This window comes from Anolis carolinensis, unplaced genomic scaffold (assembly GCF_035594765.1).
Source record: "Anolis carolinensis isolate JA03-04 unplaced genomic scaffold, rAnoCar3.1.pri scaffold_12, whole genome shotgun sequence".
Taxonomy (NCBI): domain Eukaryota; kingdom Metazoa; phylum Chordata; class Lepidosauria; order Squamata; family Dactyloidae; genus Anolis; species Anolis carolinensis.
In genome coordinates, this window is record NW_026943823.1 from 14,356,615 (window position 1) to 14,377,830 (window position 21,216).

Consider the following 21,216-nt stretch of genomic DNA (forward strand, 5'->3'; position numbering starts at 1 on the left):
TCGGTGCAAAAACGGTTTTGTGCATCTCAGAAGCCTTTCTCTTGGAGGCTTTGGGGTCTGTGCATAGACGTGAAGGTGCACAATTCAAGTATTTAAAAAGCTACAGCATGGAACTTCCGGGGAAAATATGGTTCCATGTCCCTGCCTTATGACAATAGATGCATCATGGGTTTCATATAGATAAAAACTCAACATCTGCACAAGGAGGATTATTTAAAAGTTAAGCTGCCCTAAAATCATGGGACGCCACAATATTTCATCATGTCTTCATTGGCTCTTCTTAAGGATTTCATTCCAGTGATAGGAATTGTGTAACTCTCCAGATGCTGTTAGAGCAGCCCTGGGCAAACTTTGGCCCTCCAGGTGTTTTGGACTACAACTCCCACAATTCCTAACAGCCTACCGGCTGTTAGGAATTGTGGGAGTTGTAGTCCAAAACACCTGGAGGGCCAAAGTTTGCCCAGGGCTGTGATGAAGACATTCTAGCTGTTGTTATTGAACTCCCATCATCCTTCACTGCTGGCTGATGGGAGTTGTAGTCCAACGTACACACTTTGGAATTGGAGCAGAATGGGGTCAAACCAGTGTCCCGTTTGCAAAGGGCAACTTGGGGGAAGTCATTACATTTAAAAGAAAACCTAGTCGATAACATGGGATTAAAAACAGTCACAGAGGATGCCTTGATTTGGCCTAAAATGGGACGTAGTCCTGCTTTGGCCAGACCTTGGATGGCTTAAGCCACCTTGTCTGCTTCCAGGGTGACCTCAGAGTCTCCTCTCTCCCGAGGAGGGATCCTCATCCAAATGATCCCATCATCCACTGAAGCGGCACTATCTTGAGATCCCTCTATATCAGGAGCCTGCCTTTCGATGTTTTCAAAAGCCCCGTAGCCATTGCTGGAGCTCTGGTTGAAGACCCTCAGGGGGAGGTTATTGCTCCTCCAGTTTCGTTCGAAGGCGGCTATCATTCGTTTCAGGAGGCATTCGCAGCAACATGTTAAGATGAAGATAAAAGCTAAGAGTAGGAAGATGGGGAGTATGACCCAAATCCGAAAATCTGTTAAAAAAAAAAGAGAGAGGGAGAGATGAACTTTCAATTCGTACTTGTCCATTTACATTGCCTCTAGCTCTATTGATAGCTTGAACATAATGAAGGTTCATTTCATTTTGCCATTTGACATATGGCAGACCGTTTCGCAATATGTATACAGTTTATTTTATTTCGTGTCAAAAGCATTGCATAATAAATAAGTTTAAAAGTGATAAAATAAAGGAATCACAAACAGCTAAATAGTTTTGGACCAAAAGCGGGCAACAGCAATCGCATTGTCTGTAGCTTTAAACAACTCCTCCTCCGTGCATGAGGCAGGGCATTGTGGGCAAGCATACATATGAAGAGTGGTTTGGGTTTAAAAGCATTGCATTGCTGTTAAACATTTTTTTAATGTATACAGTGTTCCCTCACTACTTCACGGTTCACTTTTTGCGGATTCGCTGTTTTGCGGTTTTTCAATAAACTCTAAAAGACTATTATAAATCATAAAAAAATTATAATTTACAGCCTAAGGAAGGGAGGAAGGAGAAGCCGAAGGGAGAGAAAAGGAACCCAAGTGGCAACGGGAGAAGGAGGAGGCGATTTATCCACACATGATTGGTTGATAAAGACTTAAAATAGTGCATAACTACTAAAATAAAAGGTTAAAAGGTTTTCCCCTGACTTTAAGTCCAGTCATGTCTGACTGGTGCTCATCTCCATTTCTAAGTCGAAGAGCCGGCGTCGTCCGTAGACACCTCCAAGGTCATGTGGCTGGAATAATGTATAAATATTAAAATAAATACAGCGTCCCCACTTCGTGGATTTTCACTTATTGCGGGTGGTCTTGGAACCTAACCCCAGCGATAAGTGAAGGAACACTGTAATGGGGTTTGAGCACCCACAAATTTGCTATCCCCGGAGGGGTCCATAAATCAACACACACACACATATACGGTATCATTTCCCACTTTTAAGCTCCCTTGTTAAGCTACATTTCTCAGGGTGCATCTACATTGTAGAATTAATGCAGTTTGGCACCGCTTGGAAGTGCCATAGCTCAATGCTATGGGATCCTGGGGGTTATAGTTTGCTGAGGCACCAACACTCTTGGGAAGAAAACATGAAAGCCCTTCTAAATTTAAAAACTCCCAGGATCCCATAACATTGAGACATGGCAGGTCAAGTAATGCCAAACTGCATTAGTTTTACAGTGTGGATACATCATTCATATTACAGTAGAGTCTCACTTATCCAACATAAACGGGCTGGCATATAATCAGTAGGCATTTTTTCTGGTGGCCGTTTATTATGAGATTCAACTTGGGTAAAGAGACTGAGATTTCAAAAGTGTGAATCTTATAAGCAGAAAGTTTTGAGAATAAAGCAGAGTCTCACTTATCCAACATAAACAGGCCGGCAGAATGTTGGATAAGTGAATATGTTGGAGAATAAGGAGGGATTAAGGAAAAGCCTATTAAACATCAAATTAGGATATGATTTTACAAATTAAGCACCAAAACATCATGTTATACAACAAATTTGACAGAAAAAGTAATTCAATGCGCAGTAATGTTATGTTGTAATTACTGTATTTACAAATTTAGCACCAAAATATCACAATATATTGAAAACATTGACTACAAAAACGTGTTGGATAATCCAGAACATTGGATAAGCGGGTGTTGGATAAGTGAGACTCTACTGTACTTTGAATGAAGTGCAATGATGAGAGATTCAGGAGCAAATAAACAAAAGGGTTTCTTCACACTGTACACTATGGAACTCACTGCCAAAGGGCAGCCACCAAGTTGGGACAACTTTAAAGAGAGATTAAAATTTATGGGAGATAAAAGAGACAGCTGTAGGCTGGATTTCAGAGGAAGGAGAAATCACTTCTAAGTATACCTTGCCTATGAAAACCTTATGGGATTCATAGTTCCGCCTTAAGTCTACAGGCAACTTAAAAGTGCATATGAACACATGCAAATGGCACAAGATCCTGTCTAATAGTGAAGCTAAGCAGGGACAGCCCTGGTTAGCTCTTGCATGGGAGATCCCCAATGAATCCCAGTTGCTGTAAGCTACGTTTCAGAAGAAAGAACTGGCAAAACTAAATTTGAGTTTTCCATACCTAAGAAAATGGTGGAATTCATGGGGTCGCTATAAGTCAACACATTTTGGGACCTAAAAATACCCTAAAAGTGACTGGATGAGGTCTGATCCTGGAAGCTAAGCAGGCTCAGCCATGGTTAGTCTTTGGATGGGAGACCACCAAGGAATGCCAGGTGGTGCAGGCCGTGTTTCAGAGAAAGGAACCGGCAAAGCCACCATAAGTCAGCAGGGAACCTGGAGGCACATCCATGGACAACCATTTCCCAAAGTCATTGTCTAGAGATCCTGAGGATTGCAATGCTCACCTCCGACATGGCCTTCCTGTTCATTCTGGCTGCGGTTGGCTACCATTTCCATGGAAGTTGGGGAGAGGGGCCAATCTCCCACCCCTTGCAGGGAGCAGTCAAACAGAGGAGGGGGAGACCCCAAAGGCCCAACTGTGGCCCCCCAACTGGAGCCCCAAATGGGTCCCGATCCATTCCCTCTCTTTGGAGCGGCTGCCTTCAGGGCAAGCAGCAAAAGCAAAGAGCAACATAATCCCCGATCCATTGTTTGCACTTCTCCAAGACGGGTCTCCTCACCAATCCCCATCCATAGGGCTTTTATTCCTTTTCTGGGTTTGCTCCTGGATGTGGTCAGAACTCCAAGTGGCCTCAGCTGGTGAGGCCCCAATCCCAACCCTCCCTTTCCTCCCCCCTTTCTCCTCGGGTGCATCTACACCAGGGGTCCCCAAACTAAGGCCCAGGGGCCGGATGCGGCCCTCCAAGGTCATTTACCTGGCCCCCGTCCTCATTTATAATATAATATTTTTATATCAGTTTTAATAATATAATATTGATAATAATATTATCATTTTATACAATATAATACTAATAATACCATATAATACTATAATTTAATTATATGTTATATGTTACTTATAATATTACAGTATAGTGGTATAGTTCAATATAGTAATATATAATGCTAATATATTATATATATTGCTAATAATGCTAATAATATAATGTATGTACATACAGCTGCTCTGAGTCCCCTTCGGGGTGAGAAGGGCGAGATATAAATGTAGTAAATAAATGTAGCAAATGAATGAATAAATAATTTTAGACTTAGGCTCGCCCAGAGTCTGAAATGACTTAAAGGCACACAACAACAACAATCCTAATTAACCTATCTCATTGGCCAGAAGCAGGCCCACACTTCCTATTGAAATCCTGGTAGGTTTATGTTGGTTAAAATTGTTTTCATTTTTAAATATTGTATTGTTCTTTCATTGTTATTGTTTTGCAATACAAATAAGATATGTGCAGTGTGCTTAAGAATTTGTTCGTTTTTTTTTTTCAAATGATAATTCGGCCCCTCAGCAGTCTGAAGGATTGTGGACCAGCCCTCTGCTTTAAAAGTTTGAGGACCCCTGATCTACACTATGGAATTAGTGCAGTTTGACACGACTTTACCAAGGGTAGATGTTAAGGAAAATGATTAAGCCAAGCAATCTATTGGTTTGGAAACATTTAAAAGTAAAATGCACTTTGCAATAACACCTAGAACCTTTTCTATTTGCTGTCTTTGCATTCTCTGAGTCCCTTCAGCTGTCCATTTTATTTGGATGCCTACAGTCTACTATTTCTAAGTGCTTGAATGAGATTTTAAGTTGCTATAATGTTCAAAATGTGGAGGATAATGTCATAGAGGAGCAGAATTCTTTGGAGAAGTAATGCTACAGTTTGCTTCATCCATCCTGAAGCTATACTCTTGTTCTTTCTTAAGCGTGGAAATCATATAACTGTTGTTGACTTCAATTCCCACCATCCTTTACAATTGTGGTGCCTGGGATTGATGGGATCTGCACTCCAAGAATGGCTGGAGGGCTGGCCTCATCTCAGGAAATAAGTCCCAGCTATATAATTTTGACTTAATTGTAGTTGGAGCCTGTTATAAGATTCTGCCTTGCAAGAGAATTAATTTCTTGGTAACAGCCACAATCAATGCCTATTTACTCTCTGAGTAAATGGTTTCTGAGTTCTCATTTAAAGGGTCAGTGCTTTGGCCAGACCTGGTTTGGAATAAATACAATTTGAGAAGGATAGGGAGGAGCTGAAAGGTGTCCAGAATGGTCAAAGGTCTGGAAACGCTGGGACGCAAACACTAATGGATTCAAAAAGATTCCATCTAAACATAAGGAAGAATGGGTTGCTGTGAGTTTTCCTGTGTGGCGATGTTCCAGAAACATTTTCTTTTGTTGACTTACACAGGCACAACCCTCCTGATCCTACAATGAGGAAGTGGTATGTTTATTGTTTACACTGAAGTAATTGCATAGCAGCGGGGCAATATTCTGTCATTGCTGAGTTGCAACATTGTGCCATGAAATATGCATGCTACACTGATACAAAGGTTGCAGCGGACTCATGCCCATGTGCAGTGCACATCCAAATGCGCCAGTGAATGTCAACGTATCTCAATGCACAACATCCATCTATGTGCAACTGCACCACATAAGGGACTCTTCTTTTGCAACTGGAATATGAATCCCTACCTTGCACAACAATGCCAATGTTCAATATGCTGTTGAAGGCTTTCATGGCCAGAAGCACTGGGTTGCTGTACGTTTTCCAGGCTGCATGACCATGTTCCAGAAGCATTCTCTCCTGATGTTTTACCCACATCTATGGCAGGCATCCTCAGAGGTTGTGGGGTCTGTTGGAAACTAGGCAAGTGAGGTTTATTTATTTATCTGTGAAATGTCCAGGGTGAGAGAAAGAATTCTTGTCAGTTTGAGGCAGGTGTGAAAGGTTGCAATTGGCCAGCTTGAGTGCCTCAAACAGACAAGAGTTTTTTCTCTCACCCTGGACATTATTCCACAGATATATAAACCCCACTTGCCTAGTTTCTAACAGACCTCACAACCTCTGAGAATACCTGCCATAGATGCTGGTGAAACATCAGGAAAGAATACTTCTGGAACATGGCCATACAGCCCGGAAAACTCACAGCAAGCCAGTGATTCCAGCCATGAAAGCTTTCAACAACACATAATGAAGAATGCCTGGACTGTCAGAACTATTTGACAATAGAATGAAATCCTGCCTTGGAGGGTGGTGCAGTGTCCTTCTTTGGAGGCTGAAGGATTGTGTCTTCATTCATGGCACAAAGGGGCAGGACTAGATGACCCTTAGAATCCCTTTTGACTCAATTCTATGAAAGAAAGGTTTGCTTTGGATAATAAGAATGCCCTGAGTTGTGTTTTTGACTCCTTTGAAAAATGGAGTGGTGAAAATGGCACTGAAGTGTATTATTATTATTATTATTATTATTATTATTATTATTATTATTATTATTATTATTTTATTATGACACAGCAAACAAGATAGATATGCTGGATTTCGTATCACAAAATCACAAGTCGAACACTTCCCAAGTGTCTAGGACTGTGTGATGTATTTTCGGATGATGCGCGCAGATCCCAGTAGGGTGGCCTTTTGCAGTTGGCAGATCGTAATTTTGTCAATGTCTATTGTTTCCAAATACCGGCTGAGATCTTTTGGCACGGCACCCAATGTGCCGATCACTACCCGGACCACCTGCACTGGTTTCTGCCAGAGTCTTTGAAGTTCGATCTTGAGGTCCTGATAGCGGCTGAGTTTTTCCTGTTGTTTTTTGTCAATGCGACTGTCACCTGGGATGGTGACATCAATGATCCAAACCTTTTTCTTTTCCACAACTGTGATGTCTGGTGTGTTGTGTTCCAGAACTTTGTCAGTCTGGATTCGGAAGTCCCACAGTATCTTTGCATGCTCATTTTCCATTACTTTTGCAGGTTTGTGATCCCACCAGTTCTTTACTGCTGGGAGGTGATACTTGAAGCTTAAGTTCCAATGAATCATTTGGGCCACATAGTTGTGCCTCTGTTTGTAGTCTGTCTGTGCAATTTTCTTACAGCAGCTGAGGATATGATCAATGGTTTCGTCGGTTTCCTTGCAGAGTCTGCATTTTGGGTCATCAGCTTTATTATTATTATTATTATTATTATTATTATTATTATTATTATTATTATTATTATTATTATTATTATTATGGCAGTGTGGGGTGCAGCCTCCCAAGCTCTTTTGTGTGCCTGAGGTATAAGTTCCAGGTTGTAACTGCAAAATGCTGATTACAAGGGAAGCTTTAAATGTTGAAATGGAAAATAAATCATTTGAAGAGGCCAAGATGAAAACACTGCACACGTTTTATTGTCAAAAGAGGTGCCTACTCAAGGAAGCATGCATTTCATATGCCTCTGGTCTCAAAAGCAGCTTTAGGCATCTCAGGAACAAAGGTCAATACATGGAAAACACAGGTTAATACAAAAGAAATCCTAATCCTTTTAAAAAAAAAAAGATTGGAGCTATCTTCTAACAACACATAATCCTAAGAGAGTTTCAAAAACGTCCCCTAGTCGTCTGAAAATAGATAGGAATAAATCACACAGCAAACGTTTCAAAAGTTGCCCCATAATTAAGATCCTAAAAAATAGATGAAGCAATTGCTCATTCAACTGTTTCATTTGGCAACACAACTGATCTTGACTAATACTGTTTAAGACCTTGCTGGTTTCCAAGTCAATAGTAAGGGATGCTGGGACTTGCATTATGGATTCGAGAACTGGAGAGGAAAAGGGTTGAATATCCTATGCAATAACACATAGGGATTTGAGTCACATCTCTCAAAACTTGTTTCCTCTGAAGTCAAATTTGGAGAGATGTCATATTTTTGAACTGCTCACCTTAATCACCCAACCAGTGAAACCAGTAGTCATCATGGTTGGAGGATCTGCAAAATCCTTATCCCCAAAAGGGAACAATACCAAGCTTCAGTCTTAGCTAACACATTGAATGGAGGATTAGCATAAATCTTTCTTTGAACGCCATCTCCCAGAATCCCCAGTCAACACATTTGATGTCCAGGGATACTGGGAATTGATATTCAAAAACTCTGGAAAAGCAGTGATCGCGGTGGCTCCCATGTCATTAGAGCTATTCCAGGTTTTGACTCATTTTCAATGCTCTCTGAGGTGCTGAATATTGGAGAAAAAGGTCTGGTTTTAAACTTGGAGTGTGGATCCAATACTTCCTGACATGAAACCCATCATCCATTCCTGGTTAAAGGTTGAGAAATACAGATGTGAAAGTCGAAAGCTGCAATGCTAGGAGTTAGAGCAACTTGGGGGAAAGAAAGGACTAATAAGAAACAATCTGTTCAATACATAGGAATTAAAATACTATCAATCTGTGATTCATTTCTCCTTGAAGTATTGGGCCCAATACTCCAAGGGTTCAGTCCAAGTCTTCAATACTAAAGATGGCCTCTGAAGAGGAACCACAGCCAGACCCGTCTGCCTTTGAAGAGGAGCCCTGGAGCATTCCGTCTGCACTGGTCTGGGAAGAGCGATGAGACCGAATCCCCAACTCCTTGGGCGCATAAGGCAAGTGGGCAGGGGCTTTCCTGGCCTGTCTGGGCCCCCGGATGCGGGGCACAGGCTGCGGAGCGCTCACACAGGGGCCGTAGGTCTCCGGCCGGTCGATGATGGGGATATTCCAAGGGATGGCGAAACCGTCTTCCTCTGGGTCATCTAGATTTCCATCACACTCGCAGGATTGAGTCCACCTGCGTACTTTGGAGGAGAAGCAGAGGAGGCTGAGGCTGGCCAGGACCACAAAGATGGCCCCCGCAGGGACCAGGTAGATTCTCCAGTTACCTGCAAAGAGGAGAAGGACACGTTGGATGAGATCCTGGGATGACCAATGTAAAGAAGTGTGTTTTTATTTTGATTTATAGATGTCATGTTTAATTTCGTTTTAAAAGTCATGTTTGGCTATGTTTAAAAGGGTAAGTATTAGTTACCAGTGTGTGGGGGATGGTAACCAGCTCAGCATTCTGAGGCAGGTTACCATAGCAACGAGGGCGGAGCCAACCGCCGTTTGGAGGAAAAAGGAGGGAATGTTTTAAAAAACAGTTTAGTCTGTTTTAGTCTGTGGTCAGTAAACCACAGGGAAGATTAGTTTTAGAGTCGGTGCCCTTATGAGGTACCGAGAGACTGGTTGAGGGATCAGGGTGGCTCAAATGATTGGACATTTTGAGTCAATTTTAAAATAAGTGGTGACTTATTTTAAGTTTAGTCTGTGATTTTTAGTCACAGGGAAGACACTGGTTCCAGGTTAGGGAAACCAGGGAAACTCAGATCTCTAGTGGTGTTGAATTAAGCAAGTTAGGTGACTTGTTTAGGTTTATTTGTAGAGTCTGAGTAGGAAGGGAAAGTAATCCCAGTTAGATCCGAAGTGATCAGTTAGTAGTTTTAGTTGGGAAAGGAAAGGAGAAAGTATTTGAAGTATTCATCATAAGTTATGTTTGCAACTGATTAGGAAAGTTTAACTCTAAGAAGTAATATTGTAACCACCAAGCTCTGTGCCTGAAATAAACTTGTTTTGTTCTTCCATATCCAAGTCTCTGTCACATATTTTCAAAACTAAGTTACGATACCATCTAAAGTAAATGAAAAAGAACAAAGAAGATAAATTCCCCTCTGCCTGACATCTCCACAATTGGTGGCAGCGGATATATATATATATATATATATATATATATATATATATATATAAATAAAAAGATTCCTCCTCTACCCCACATCTCCACAAATTGGTGGCAGCGGTGGGATAAAAAGATTCCTCCCTGCCACATCTCTACAACCAAGCTCCCATTCGAAATGCAACCTTGTTAGATCATTGCACTGATCTACAACCAAGCATGGAGCCCCCAGTGAGTTAAAGCCTTGTGACCTGAAGGTTGGGTTGCTGACCTGAAGGCTGCCAGGTTTGAATCCAACCCAGGGAGAGCGCAGATGAGCTCCCTCTATCAGCTCCAGCTCCATGCGGAGACATGAGAGAAGCCTCCCACAAGGATGGTAAAAACATCAAAACATCCAGGCATCCCCTGGGCAATGTCCTTGCAGATGGCCAATTCTCTTACACCAGAAGCGACTTGCAGTTTCTCAAGTCACTCCTCACACACACACACACACACACACACACACACACACATACAGCCAAGCATGGCACAAGATATCCCACAGCTCCCATCACTAAGTTGATCATATATATTTTAATATACAGGATGTCCTATATTTAAGACTTAGAAAACTTAACCCTTTAAGACTGGTGGTTATCCCTCAGTTTAAGGGAATAGAATAGAATAGAATAGAATAGAATAGAATAGAATAGAATAGAATAGAATAGAATAGAGGAGTTGGAAAATATCCCAAGGGCCATCCAGTCCAACTCCTTGCTATGCAGGAAAAATACAATCAAAGCAACCCCGAAAAATGGCTACCCACACCCCGAAAGATGGCCAACCAGCCTCTGTTTAAAAGCTTCTTCTATATGATTAAGGTTCTGAAAAATCTTATATTTTTGGTGTGCACCTTTTATAAGAGCCAGTGTGCTACAGTGATTTGAGCCTTGGACTATTATTCTGGAGAGCAGGTTCTGAGTCCCTCTGGGGCACCTCAAGCAAGTCACACACTCTCAGCCTCATAGGAAGCCAATGGCAAACTTTGGTCAGAAGAACAAACCAAGGAAAGAAAGCTCTGTGATTGGGTCACAGCTTATCTAGGGTTCTTGTCCAGCCATGGAAACCTTTGGGAAGTGACATTATCTCAGCCTCAGAGGAAAGTAATGGCATTTCTCTCCCAAACAAAGCTTGCTAAGAAAACCCTGCCATTGCTCAGAATCCTTTTCTCAGCCTTGGAGGAAGGCAAACTTTGCTCACAAAACCCCTGTGATTTTTCCATAAGTTCCCCAAATTCGTGACTGTTTCCCAACCTGGGACTGAGACTTCTAGGACATGGACTCCAAAACCCTAGAGCAGTGTTTCTCAAACTTTTCTCCCCCAGATGTTTTGGACTTCAGCTACCACAATTCCTAACAGCTGGTAAACCTCCTGGGATTTCCATTGTCCGTTGGGAACACATGGAGGAGCAGAGTTTGAGAAACCCTGCCCTAGAGGATCAAGTTTACGAAGACAGCCTGGAACTAACAAGAAACACCCCCCCCCCAATGCCCAAAGCAGGTACCAAAAGTAGAGGATCCCTCTATGGATCCCTCTGTGTGCCTGAAGGTAGCCTCCGTTGGGGATCTCCAAGTTGCGTCCTGCCCATGGCTCTCCGTCACATCCCACGAACAAGAAGGCAGCGGCGCCAAAGTACTCAGCAGGATCCGGTCCATGTGGGGCTGCTATTACGGAGTCCAGCCCATTGGACTCCAGGACTCTAGGGCCCAAATTATGCTGGTGGGGCCTTAAGCTGGTGCCCTATCAACTCCCAATGGATAGTAAATAACAACTCAGCAACACCTGGGAGGCTTTATAAACTTCCACCACGATGGAGGCCTGGTAAGCAACTGGGCTCACCTGGCTGTGGCCCCAATCCCATCCTTCATGGGTCCCACCTCTCCCTTCCTCCAAAGGAGAAGCAACACCTCTCTCAGCCCCAATAAAATAATATCCAATAACACCCTCTTCTCCACATTTGCTCCAGAGAAAGCCAAACCAAAGGTCAAAATTTGGAGCCTTATTTTATTTAAGGCTACAGTGAAAGCACTGAGCTGCTGAACTTGCAGACCAAAAGGTCGCAGGTTCAAACCCCGGGAGCGGCCGGAGCGGCCACTGTTAGCTCTAGCTCCTGCCAACCTAGCAGTTTGAGAACATGCCAATGTGAGTAGCTCAATAGATACCGCTCCGGCAGTAAGGTAACGGCGCTCCATGCAGTCATGCCAGTGGCCACATGACCTTGGAGATGTCTACAGACAATGTCGGCTCTTCGGCTTAAAAATGGAGATGAGCACCATCCCCCAGAGTGTGAGTAGATCAATAGGTACCACTCCGGTGGGAAGGTAACTGTGCTCCATGCAGTCATGCCAGTGGCCACATGACCTTGGAGGTGTCTATGGACAATGCCGGCTCTTCGGCTTATAAATGGAGATGAGCACCAACCCCCAGAGTGTGAGTAGATCACTAGGTACCGCTCCGGCGGGAAGGTAACGGTGTTCCATGCAGTCATGCCTATGGTCACATGACCTTGGAGGTGTCTACGGACAACGCCGGCTCTGGAGATGAGCACCAACCCCCAGAGTCAGACATGACTGGACTTAACGTCAGGGGAAGCCTTTACCTTTTTACCATGGTGGAGGGAAAATGGCATTCTATATTAAGGGGCAAAATCTATGTTTGCCTTTAAGGAATATTTTAAAAATATTTTCAAGTTGAGTATTCACTGCATTTAGCAGAACTATTTCTAAAACTGTATAAAACATCTGCAAGGACAAAGCTAATCAAGATGGCCAGCTGCAACATTCACACTTGCCTCAATCAGGGCCAGCTAATCACTTTCCAACAAAGGATTCCCCCAGGCAAGAAGCAGCCAGGCCTTGAAGCTACAAGGCCATTCAATGCTAATCAAGGTGGCCAATTGAAACATTCACACTTGCCTCAAAGAGAAAAGAGTTCTTTCTCCCACCTCGGACATTCCACACATATATAAATCTCACTTGCCTAGTTGCCAACAGATCTCACAACTTCTGAGGATGCCTGCCATAGATGTGGGCAAAACGTCAAGAAAGAATGCTTCTGGAATATGGCCATACAGCCCAGAAAACTCACAGCAACCCAGTGATTCTGGCCATGAAAACCTTCAACACCACAAAAAGTAGGCTGCTACATGTGGTGTTATTGCGTATTGGTGTGTCTTTCGCAGCTTTTTCTCTGAAGGTGATGGGATCTTAAAGGTCAGGCAGGCTTATATGGGAAGATACTGTGCAGCCCTGCTCTCCTGGAGTCCTATTATGACACTGAACACTGGTTCAGATTTCTGTTTAGCTTCCCATCATGATCTTGGAAGCTAGGCAGGGTTAGGCCTGGTTAGTACTTGGATGAGAGACCACAAAAGAATACCAGGTACTACAGTGTGGATTTCAGAGAAAGGGACTTGCAAAACCACCTCTGAATATTCCTCGTATAAGTAAACCCTATGAAATTCATGGTCACCATAAATTGATGGGTTACTTTCCCTAGATTGTAAATCCCAGGACTCCAAGGTGATTGTGTAGTTTGCATAGACTGAAAAAGGGGCCTTAATACAGTGCAGTGGGGCTTATTAACCATTGCATATGCTTATTTATTATTTATTTCCAGCATTTATACCCCGCCCATCTCACCCGAGGGGACTCAGGGTGGCTTATAACAGTTGGCAACATTTAATGCCAAGAACATCATAATAAAACAAAAACAGTACATATTAAAACTATAAAATACATCATTAAAATACATTATAACATTTAAAATATATGTACATTAGATAAATTTGTCTAAAAACCTCATGCTTCAGCCTTAAATCAGACCATGTCGATGTTATTGTATTACTCATTAAAAGCTTGTGCACACAGTCATGTTTTCACGGCCTTTCTGAAACCCAGAAGATTTGGGGCTTTCAAACGCTGGCCTTATGGACTGCAATGCTCTGTATCTTCCAGCTGCCCTTTGGGAATCCAGTGTTTCAAATCCCCAGCAACAGGCTTGGGAAATCTATATCATGGGGTGGGGGATGATGGATGCTGTAATCCACAGACATATTTATTCCATCCCGAGTCATTTAGAAAAGAGCAGATGTTTTATGTTTTGTTGAAGGCTTTCATGGTTGTTGGAAGCTAGGCAAGTGAGGTTTGTATGTATCTGTGGAATCTCCAGAGTGGGAGAAAGAACTCTTGTCTATTTGAGGCAAGTATGAATGTTACAATTGGCTACCTTGATTAGCATTGAAGGTTCAATTCTGCACAAAGGCTCAGCGGCACATATACCCTTCATCATCCAACTCAACATAATGTCAGGGTTTGCGGAGGGACTGATAGAAGATTATGGGAGTTGTAGTCCCCTTGGGGCCCCTGGTGGCACAGTATGTTGAAGCGCTAAGGTGCTGAACTTGCGGACCAAAAGGTCCCAGGTTCAAATCCCGGGAGCGGAATGAGCGCCCGCTGTTAGCCCCAGCTCCTGCCAACCTAGCCGTTCGAAAACATGCAAATGTGAGTAGATCAATAGGTACCGCTCTGGCAGGAAGGTAACGGCGCTCCATGCAGTCATGCCGGCCACATGACTTTGGAGGTGTCTATGGACAACACCAGCTCTTCAGCTTAGAAATGGAAATGAGCACCAACCCCCAGAGTCAGACATGACTGGACTTAACGTCCGGGGAAACCTTTACCTTAGACCTTCTATATCCAGAGTGCCATATGAATCTGGATTAAACTTGAAATAGATTCTCCCAATGCTAAACACATTTATAGCCAAGACCCAGGTTTAAAATCAGACGAGCATTTATTAGTGACTTTTGATACACATACAATTTGGAAGCATTACTCCACGTACAATTTGGAAACATACCTTTGACAAATGTGGGTGGCTAAAAACAGCATCTCGCATGCCAAAAGCATTGCAGTCCAGGAAAGATGCATTGCTCATGGTTTAGTGTCATCAGTGTTCGAATATTGAAACAATCAGTCTTACATACAATTTCTCAAGCTTAAAAGGTCTTGCGGTGGGACAAAGGACTCCGTGTTGCGTGTGCAGATAGTCCCCGGTCTTACAGATAAAACTAGAAGTTGACAGTCACATAAATGAATTAATTGCAAATCAGCTGGCCCTGCATATGTTTTCCTAGGAGGAAAGATAGACAAAGCATTGCTTGTATAATTCATGTGTAAATTCAATAAATCATATTTGATGGGTTTGTTCCATGGATAGTCTGTTCTTTGGCTATTTAATAGTCTTTCCATCCAGTTACAAACTGGATACAAAGAAGAACGAATGGTACTCATAAAGGAGAAGTTTTGGTGTCTGTGTTTACATTGTATCTGCTTGCATCACGTTCTTAACCTCCCACTCTCCTTACAAAAGTTTAGATGCAGCACTAACAGTTAATTTAATATGTTACCCAATGGGTTCTGTAATACCTATCATTTTCTACAGTGGGTTGTGTTGATGAGGTTTATGGAAATTGTGCTCCAATAACATCTACTTGCTTGGAGGTTCCTTCAAGTCTCCTTTGGGGGGTTGCATCATATTGAGTAGTTGCATTGATGGCACCAGCAACAATCCACAATGCAAAAGGGTTAATCCCTTTTGCTGATTTCCAGAGATGGTGGGGCTAAAACAAACCAAATGCCGTAGAGGCACATTGCCAACACAACTTCCTCTAAACTCCGGCATAGACTGGGGGTGCTTGTGTGAAAATGTCTAATATTTAAGACATGCTAGTGTCTGGTATACCATAGAGATGTGAGGGTTACAAAATGGAACAAACAAGAAGCAATATTTAAAAGCAAAATGCATCTAACCATGAACACACACAATTAAAAGCATCATCAAATCAATCTTAGTCTTTAAAAAAAAAATTAAAAATGAACTTTGCTGTCTAATGGGGACGTCTTGCTTCAGTGGGTATATCAAAGCCCCACGGATCTTTGGCTACATGTCTGTGCCATCATTGTCGTCTTCATCATTGTCGTCTTCTTCCTCCTCTTCTGAAATAGGCCCCAGTGGAGATTCAATGCCTCTTTTCACAAAGAATTCCAGCATGGCATAGGCTTCTCTTTCCTCTGTCAGGGATGAAGCTTGTGCTCCATCAGCATCCTCTGGCAGAGACATGGCTTCTCCTTCACCAGCAGCCTCCATCTGGAGCCAAGCTTGTCCTTCTCCAACAACTTCTGGAAGGGATGAAGGTCGCCCTTCACTGGAAGGGTCTGCCAGAGTCAAAACTTGCCCTTCAATGGATGGGTCTGGCAGGGGCAAGGCTTGTTCTGCGTCCATGGCAGGCTGGGAAACATTATGGCCATCTCCAAGAAGAACCAACGGAGACATTTCAGGGACCTCTTCATCCTCTTGATAACCAGGGTTCATGCAAGTCAAATGCACCACGGTTTCAGAAGAAGAACGGGCCAGCAGACTGAAGGGATCATCAAGGCTATAGGGTGGCGGGTTATCCTCACGATAAGGTGGAGGGTCATCAAAAGGAAGAGGAGGCATGTTGATGACACGAGGCAGAGGCCTGTTCCTGATGCGAGGTGGAGGCCTGGTGCTGATGCGCGGAGAAGGATGAGGAGGAGAAGGAGGAGCCCTGTCGTCAGACGGCGTTGGACTTGGAGGACGCGAATCCTGCTCTAACATGTTCTGCACCAGGAGCACCAGGCAGGGGTTGTCCCGGCATGCGGCACATAAGCGGCAGGTGAGCCAGATGAAAGCAATGGCAACGGCAATCCCAAGCAGAATGGACAGCATCTTCATCCATTCTGGAAAGAGAAGACAGACTGGTCAGAAGCAGGCAGTCTAGAGCAGGTCTTCTTCAACTTTTCCTACTTGGGACCCCTTTCTGCTTTATGTAACTCTGGGTATGTAGGTGACTATAAAATAGATATAAAAGATACAATATAAATATTCAATATACATATCAAATTATATATAATGTTACTAAGAATATATAATTTGATATGTACATTGAAATGGTGATGGCTTTTGATATTATTCACAATAAAAACATATTTTTAAAAATAGATATAAAATCCAAATATTTACTGACAAGAAATCAGTGTTTGCAAGGCTTGCTAAAAAGTTAGGTTGATTTTCTTTTCTGTGATGTACAGCTGAAACATCTTCTTCAGGATCTGCAACAGATTTATGTAAATGTCTAAAACGTTGTCAAATTTTCCATGACCCAACATTGAGCTCAGGGAACCCTATTTGGGGTCAGGGCCCACAGTTTAAGAGATGCCCCCCCATATCACCGCCTTCAAGCTAAGCCTGTGTAAGCTAAGCAGGCTTGGACCCAGTTTGTGCTTGGATGGGATGCCATGGGATAGGAAGAAGACAACCAAGGAATGGTGCATTAGATGTTAAGACAGGGGTCTTTATTATAGCCTTTGAGAGCTATAATTAGTTCAACCGTCTCAAGGAGAACCTTAACTAAGTAATTTCTCCAGGTCTGAAGCCCCTTTCAATGTTGATGTAAATATCAATCATTAACAGAATGGCCTTCCTTCTCCCCATGCAGCTAATGCCTAGTCATGTAGGTTGAAGGAGTGAGTTGGGGTCATTACAATAAGGTCAACATAATGACTAAGTAGTGATCATGAATATGCGCTCCATGCAGTCATGTCTGCCACATGACCTTGGAGGTGTCCACAAACTGCTTAGGGGAGGAAGGTGGACTACAATTCCCAAAACTTCCAACCACCTTTACTGGAGGAGTCTGAAAGCTGTAGCCTACAACACAGAGAAACGTAAAAAAAAAAGAAAGTATGGTATATAGTATGTAAGTACTGTAGGTGATGTAATATTATCTTCTATATAAACAACTTTTAGTGGCACTTGTTATACAAGCTGCAAACGAAGAGAATTATGGTGTCGTATTTAACATCAGTATCAACTGGGTTTGGCTAGAAACAGTGGTAGATCATAGCCCCGTCCCTATGGAATCTCTTATGTTTAGTAGTAGTATATATTGCAATGAATCTAACAATATCTTTAGGGTTAGATGAATAGGTCTAACCCTAAAGATATTGTTAGATGACTGGTATCCAGGAGCTACTCTAAGAAGAACTTATACAGATGTTATATTAATTACTGAACTATCTTTTTCCACGCTCCAGCAACACTTGAGAACACTATCAAGAGGGCAGTAGATTCTGCTTATTTTTCATTTACTCGATTTGACAAGATTGATATCAAACTAGAGACTACAACAGCTTTATGTTAAGGCTTATGTGAAGGGTTGCCTTATCTGCATGTTAAGAACTGTTTATTTGACTCGATTCAATACTGAGACAGCAATTTTTATTGTTCTCAAGTCAACTATAAGACTTTGTTTTGGTTTTTATGGTTGACAATATTGGCACTTAAACCATTGATAGGAATAGTTTTTCCACAATACCTTTACAAGTGTTGCTAAATGTATTCCTTTGTGTTAAAGAACTACACTAATGTAGTGGATGAGAATACAAATAGTGGATACCTTGAGTAAAGTATTCATTGCAATATATACTACTACTAAACATAAGAGATTCCATAGGGACGGGGCTATGATCTACCACTGTTTCTAGCCAAATCCAGTTTATACTGATGTTAAATACGACACCATAATTCTCTTCGTTTGCAGCTTGTATAACAAGTACCACTAAAAGTTGTTTATATAGAAGATAATATTACATCACCTACAGTACTTACATACTATATACCATACTTTCCTTTTTTTACGTTTTTCTGTAGATTATAGACACCTGCGTTTTTGAGTAGCCTACAACACACCAAAACAAACTCCAAGAAATGCTGGGGAAAAACAGCTTCTGTTGGCTCATTATTATTACTTCTACCAAATGCCCAAAGCATATGGATAGAGGTATCATTCTGAAGAGGCAGTAGGGAGACAAAAAGGAGAAAGGGCCCAGAGAAATAAATGAAAACAGTAGATACATCCAAGGTAACAGATTCACTTCATAGAAAGGCACTTGGCACCGAGACTCTTACCTGGTAGGTCTTCCTCCATAGATGGGGTGGTCAACACCAAGTCCATGGTGGAGTTGGCTTGGGTGGTCCATCCTGTCTGGGTAGTCTCTTCCACTTGGGTGGTCTGTCCTATTTGGTTGGCCTGGGTTACTCCCACCACCCCTCTGGCTTGGGCACCTCTCTCTCCTTGAGCTTTCCTCAGGCCTTGGTTGCCCACTAGGCTTCTGGTGGCCACCTTTCGCTGTTCACTGCCCACACACTGCTTCTGGTCCAGGCGGAACTCCTTGGAGGAGCAGCAGTAGGGAGCAGCGCAAGTCCCACAGCAAAACCTGGCATCCGCTTCATCATTTTGGTCGGGACACTGGAAAGTGAAGACAGTGGCAGAAGAGGCACCTGCCCCATAGGACCAGAAGCGGCATATGTCGCCTGCTATTTCGGCTTCTCCAAGCTGTCCAGCTGGAGCAAAGATGAGCAAAAGGCTCCACCAGAGAGTTTTCCCCATAGCAAATTTCTCAGGCAATAGAGCTACCCCAGTGCCTTTCCCCTCCTTTCCCCCCACCCCCTCTAAAGGAGCCCCCAGGCAAAAGGGCGAGGGCCACCAGACCGGCTTTTATAGCTCAACAGTGCTTTCTTTCGCCTTGATGAGGCACCTGGCCTCAATCTGCACCCTTCCACCGAGAAGGCCTTTTTGAATATAGTGTAGTTGCACTAAGGTAAGGGTTTTCCCCTGACATTAAGTCCAGTCGTGACCAGCTCTGGGGGTTGATGCTCATCTCCATTTCTAAGCCGAAGAGCCGGCATTGTACGTAGACACCTCCAAGGTCATGTGGCCGGCATGACTGCATAGAGCGCCGTTACCTTCCCGCCGGAGCGGTACCTATTGATCTACTCACATTTGCATGTTTTCGAACTGCTAGGTTGGCAGGAGCTGGGGCTAACAGCGGGCGCTCATTCCGCTCCCGGGATTTGAACCTGGGACCTTTCGGTCTGCAAGTTCAGCAGCTCAGCGCTTTAACACACTGTGCCACCACCAGGGCCCCCTAGGTGCATCTACACTGTGGAATTAACCCAGTTTGGCACCAAAGCTATAGAATCCTGGGAGTTGTAGCTTTACAAGGCCTTTAGTTTTCTCTACCAAAGAGGGCTGGTGTCTCACACAGCTACAACTCCCAGGCGTCCATAGCAATTAAAGTGGTCTCAAACTGCATTCATTCTGCAGTGTAGATGCATTCCCTCCTCAGCAAGAAGGGGGAATTGTATCCTATTTTGTAGGAATTACTGGGGGTGGGAGGGCAGAGAAGCAGGTTTGGACTACAGCTCTCAGAATTCCCACAAACCTGACCATGGGGTTGGAATGCTGGGGATTGTAGTCCCTCCAAAGTAAAGTTTTTCAAAGCATGCTTCTGAGTATAAAGGTAATTGGGTTGTAAACATATTGAGTGTGTTTCAGCCAAGACGTTTATGGCTGCCCTAAGGTGAACTTAGCAATTGTTGGTTTTGTCTTCTTCTGAGGCCGAGGGAGTGTGTCTCCAGCATCCCAGTCCAATGCTCAAACCAATACATTGTGCTCTCTTTCGTGGTGCTAAAGAAGGGTAACAAAGGCAAACAAGGAGTCCTTGAAAAGGGGATTTCAACAGGTGAAGCTTGGTCTACAAACTAAGTGAATCCCATTCCTGTCCCTCAATACGATCATGTTTCCAGTGAACCTCATTTCCAAGGGAGTTAGATTTTTTCCTAGTACGGTAATATATGGCAATGAATGATCTCTCCCCACTCCCGAATGCAGAAGTTGTTTCAGGTGGCTCAAACTCTTGAAGGAGCCACTGATTCTGCATCTACTCTGTAGAATGAATGCAGTTTGACACCACTTGAACTGCCATGGTTGTATGCTATAGAGTCAGCACTCTTGGACAGAGATTATGAAAGGCCTTGTAAAACTACAACTCCCAGGATCTCCTAGCATTGAGCCACGGCAGTTCAAGTGCTGACAAACTGCATCTCTTCTACAATGTATATGCATCCTTAGACTGGCATCAACAGAGAACTGGCAGCCCTGTTCTAAAAAAAAACAAACACTGGTCCATCCTATGTGGTCATCCTGCAGCTCTCCAGATTTCATTGGACTGCAAATCCCAACAGCATAGCCAATGGTGAAGAATGCTGTGTGTTGCAGTCACACCATAAGAACCACTTCCTGGTGAACCCAGTTTAAAGCATTGCTTGGAAAAAAAATAGCAACAAATGTGTTTCATGGTGCTGCTTCCCGGCTGGGTTTCCTGGAAACTCTGGAATTTTTTTTTAAGTCTGCAGGAGAGGTTTGCTATCAGAGGTGCACTAACAAATATGCTCGGAATGTATTAAAGCAAAAGCTGTTGAAAGTCACAATGAACCCTAAACTACAAATCCCGGGTTTCTGTGGCAATTGGACTATAGAGTTGTCATTGTGTCCTATCAAAGGAGAGAAGGAAAATCGAGCGGGACCAAAAGTGT

General features: G+C 43.1%; 2 protein-coding genes across 2 annotated transcripts; both read right to left on the reverse strand.

The window, feature by feature from the left end:
- Positions 1 to 408: 408 nt before the first annotated feature.
- LOC100553595 (uncharacterized) lies at positions 409 to 3,739 on the reverse strand. Its single transcript, XM_008119213.3, has 2 exons — positions 3,453 to 3,739; positions 409 to 1,056 (listed from the first exon to the last, which is right to left on the reverse strand). Exons 1-2 carry the CDS (start codon positions 3,736 to 3,738, stop codon positions 734 to 736), a joined length of 609 nt encoding a protein of 202 aa, XP_008117420.1. The 5' UTR covers position 3,739; the 3' UTR covers positions 409 to 733.
- Positions 3,740 to 14,528: 10,789 nt separating this feature from the next.
- On the reverse strand, positions 14,529 to 19,324 carry LOC103280382 (uncharacterized). Its single transcript, XM_008119214.3, has 2 exons — positions 18,748 to 19,324; positions 14,529 to 16,517 (listed from the first exon to the last, which is right to left on the reverse strand). Exons 1-2 carry the CDS (start codon positions 19,226 to 19,228, stop codon positions 15,697 to 15,699), a joined length of 1,302 nt encoding a protein of 433 aa, XP_008117421.1. The 5' UTR covers positions 19,229 to 19,324; the 3' UTR covers positions 14,529 to 15,696.
- Positions 19,325 to 21,216: the final 1,892 nt, after the last annotated feature.

Excerpts from the sequence above, each read along its gene's own strand:
- LOC103280382 (XM_008119214.3), bottom strand. The coding sequence starts at position 19,228 with ATGGGGAAAACTCTCTGGTGGAGCCTTTTGCTCATCTTTGCTCCAGCT. Across the intron at positions 16,518-18,747 it reads TATGGAGGAAGACCTACCAG|AATGGATGAAGATGCTGTCC; the intron begins GTAAGAGTCTCG and ends TTCTCTTTCCAG.
- LOC100553595 (XM_008119213.3), bottom strand. The coding sequence starts at position 3,738 with ATGGGGATTGGTGAGGAGACCCGTCTTGGAGAAGTGCAAACAATGGAT. Across the intron at positions 1,057-3,452 it reads ACAGGAAGGCCATGTCGGAG|ATTTTCGGATTTGGGTCATA; the intron begins GTGAGCATTGCA and ends TTTTTTTAACAG.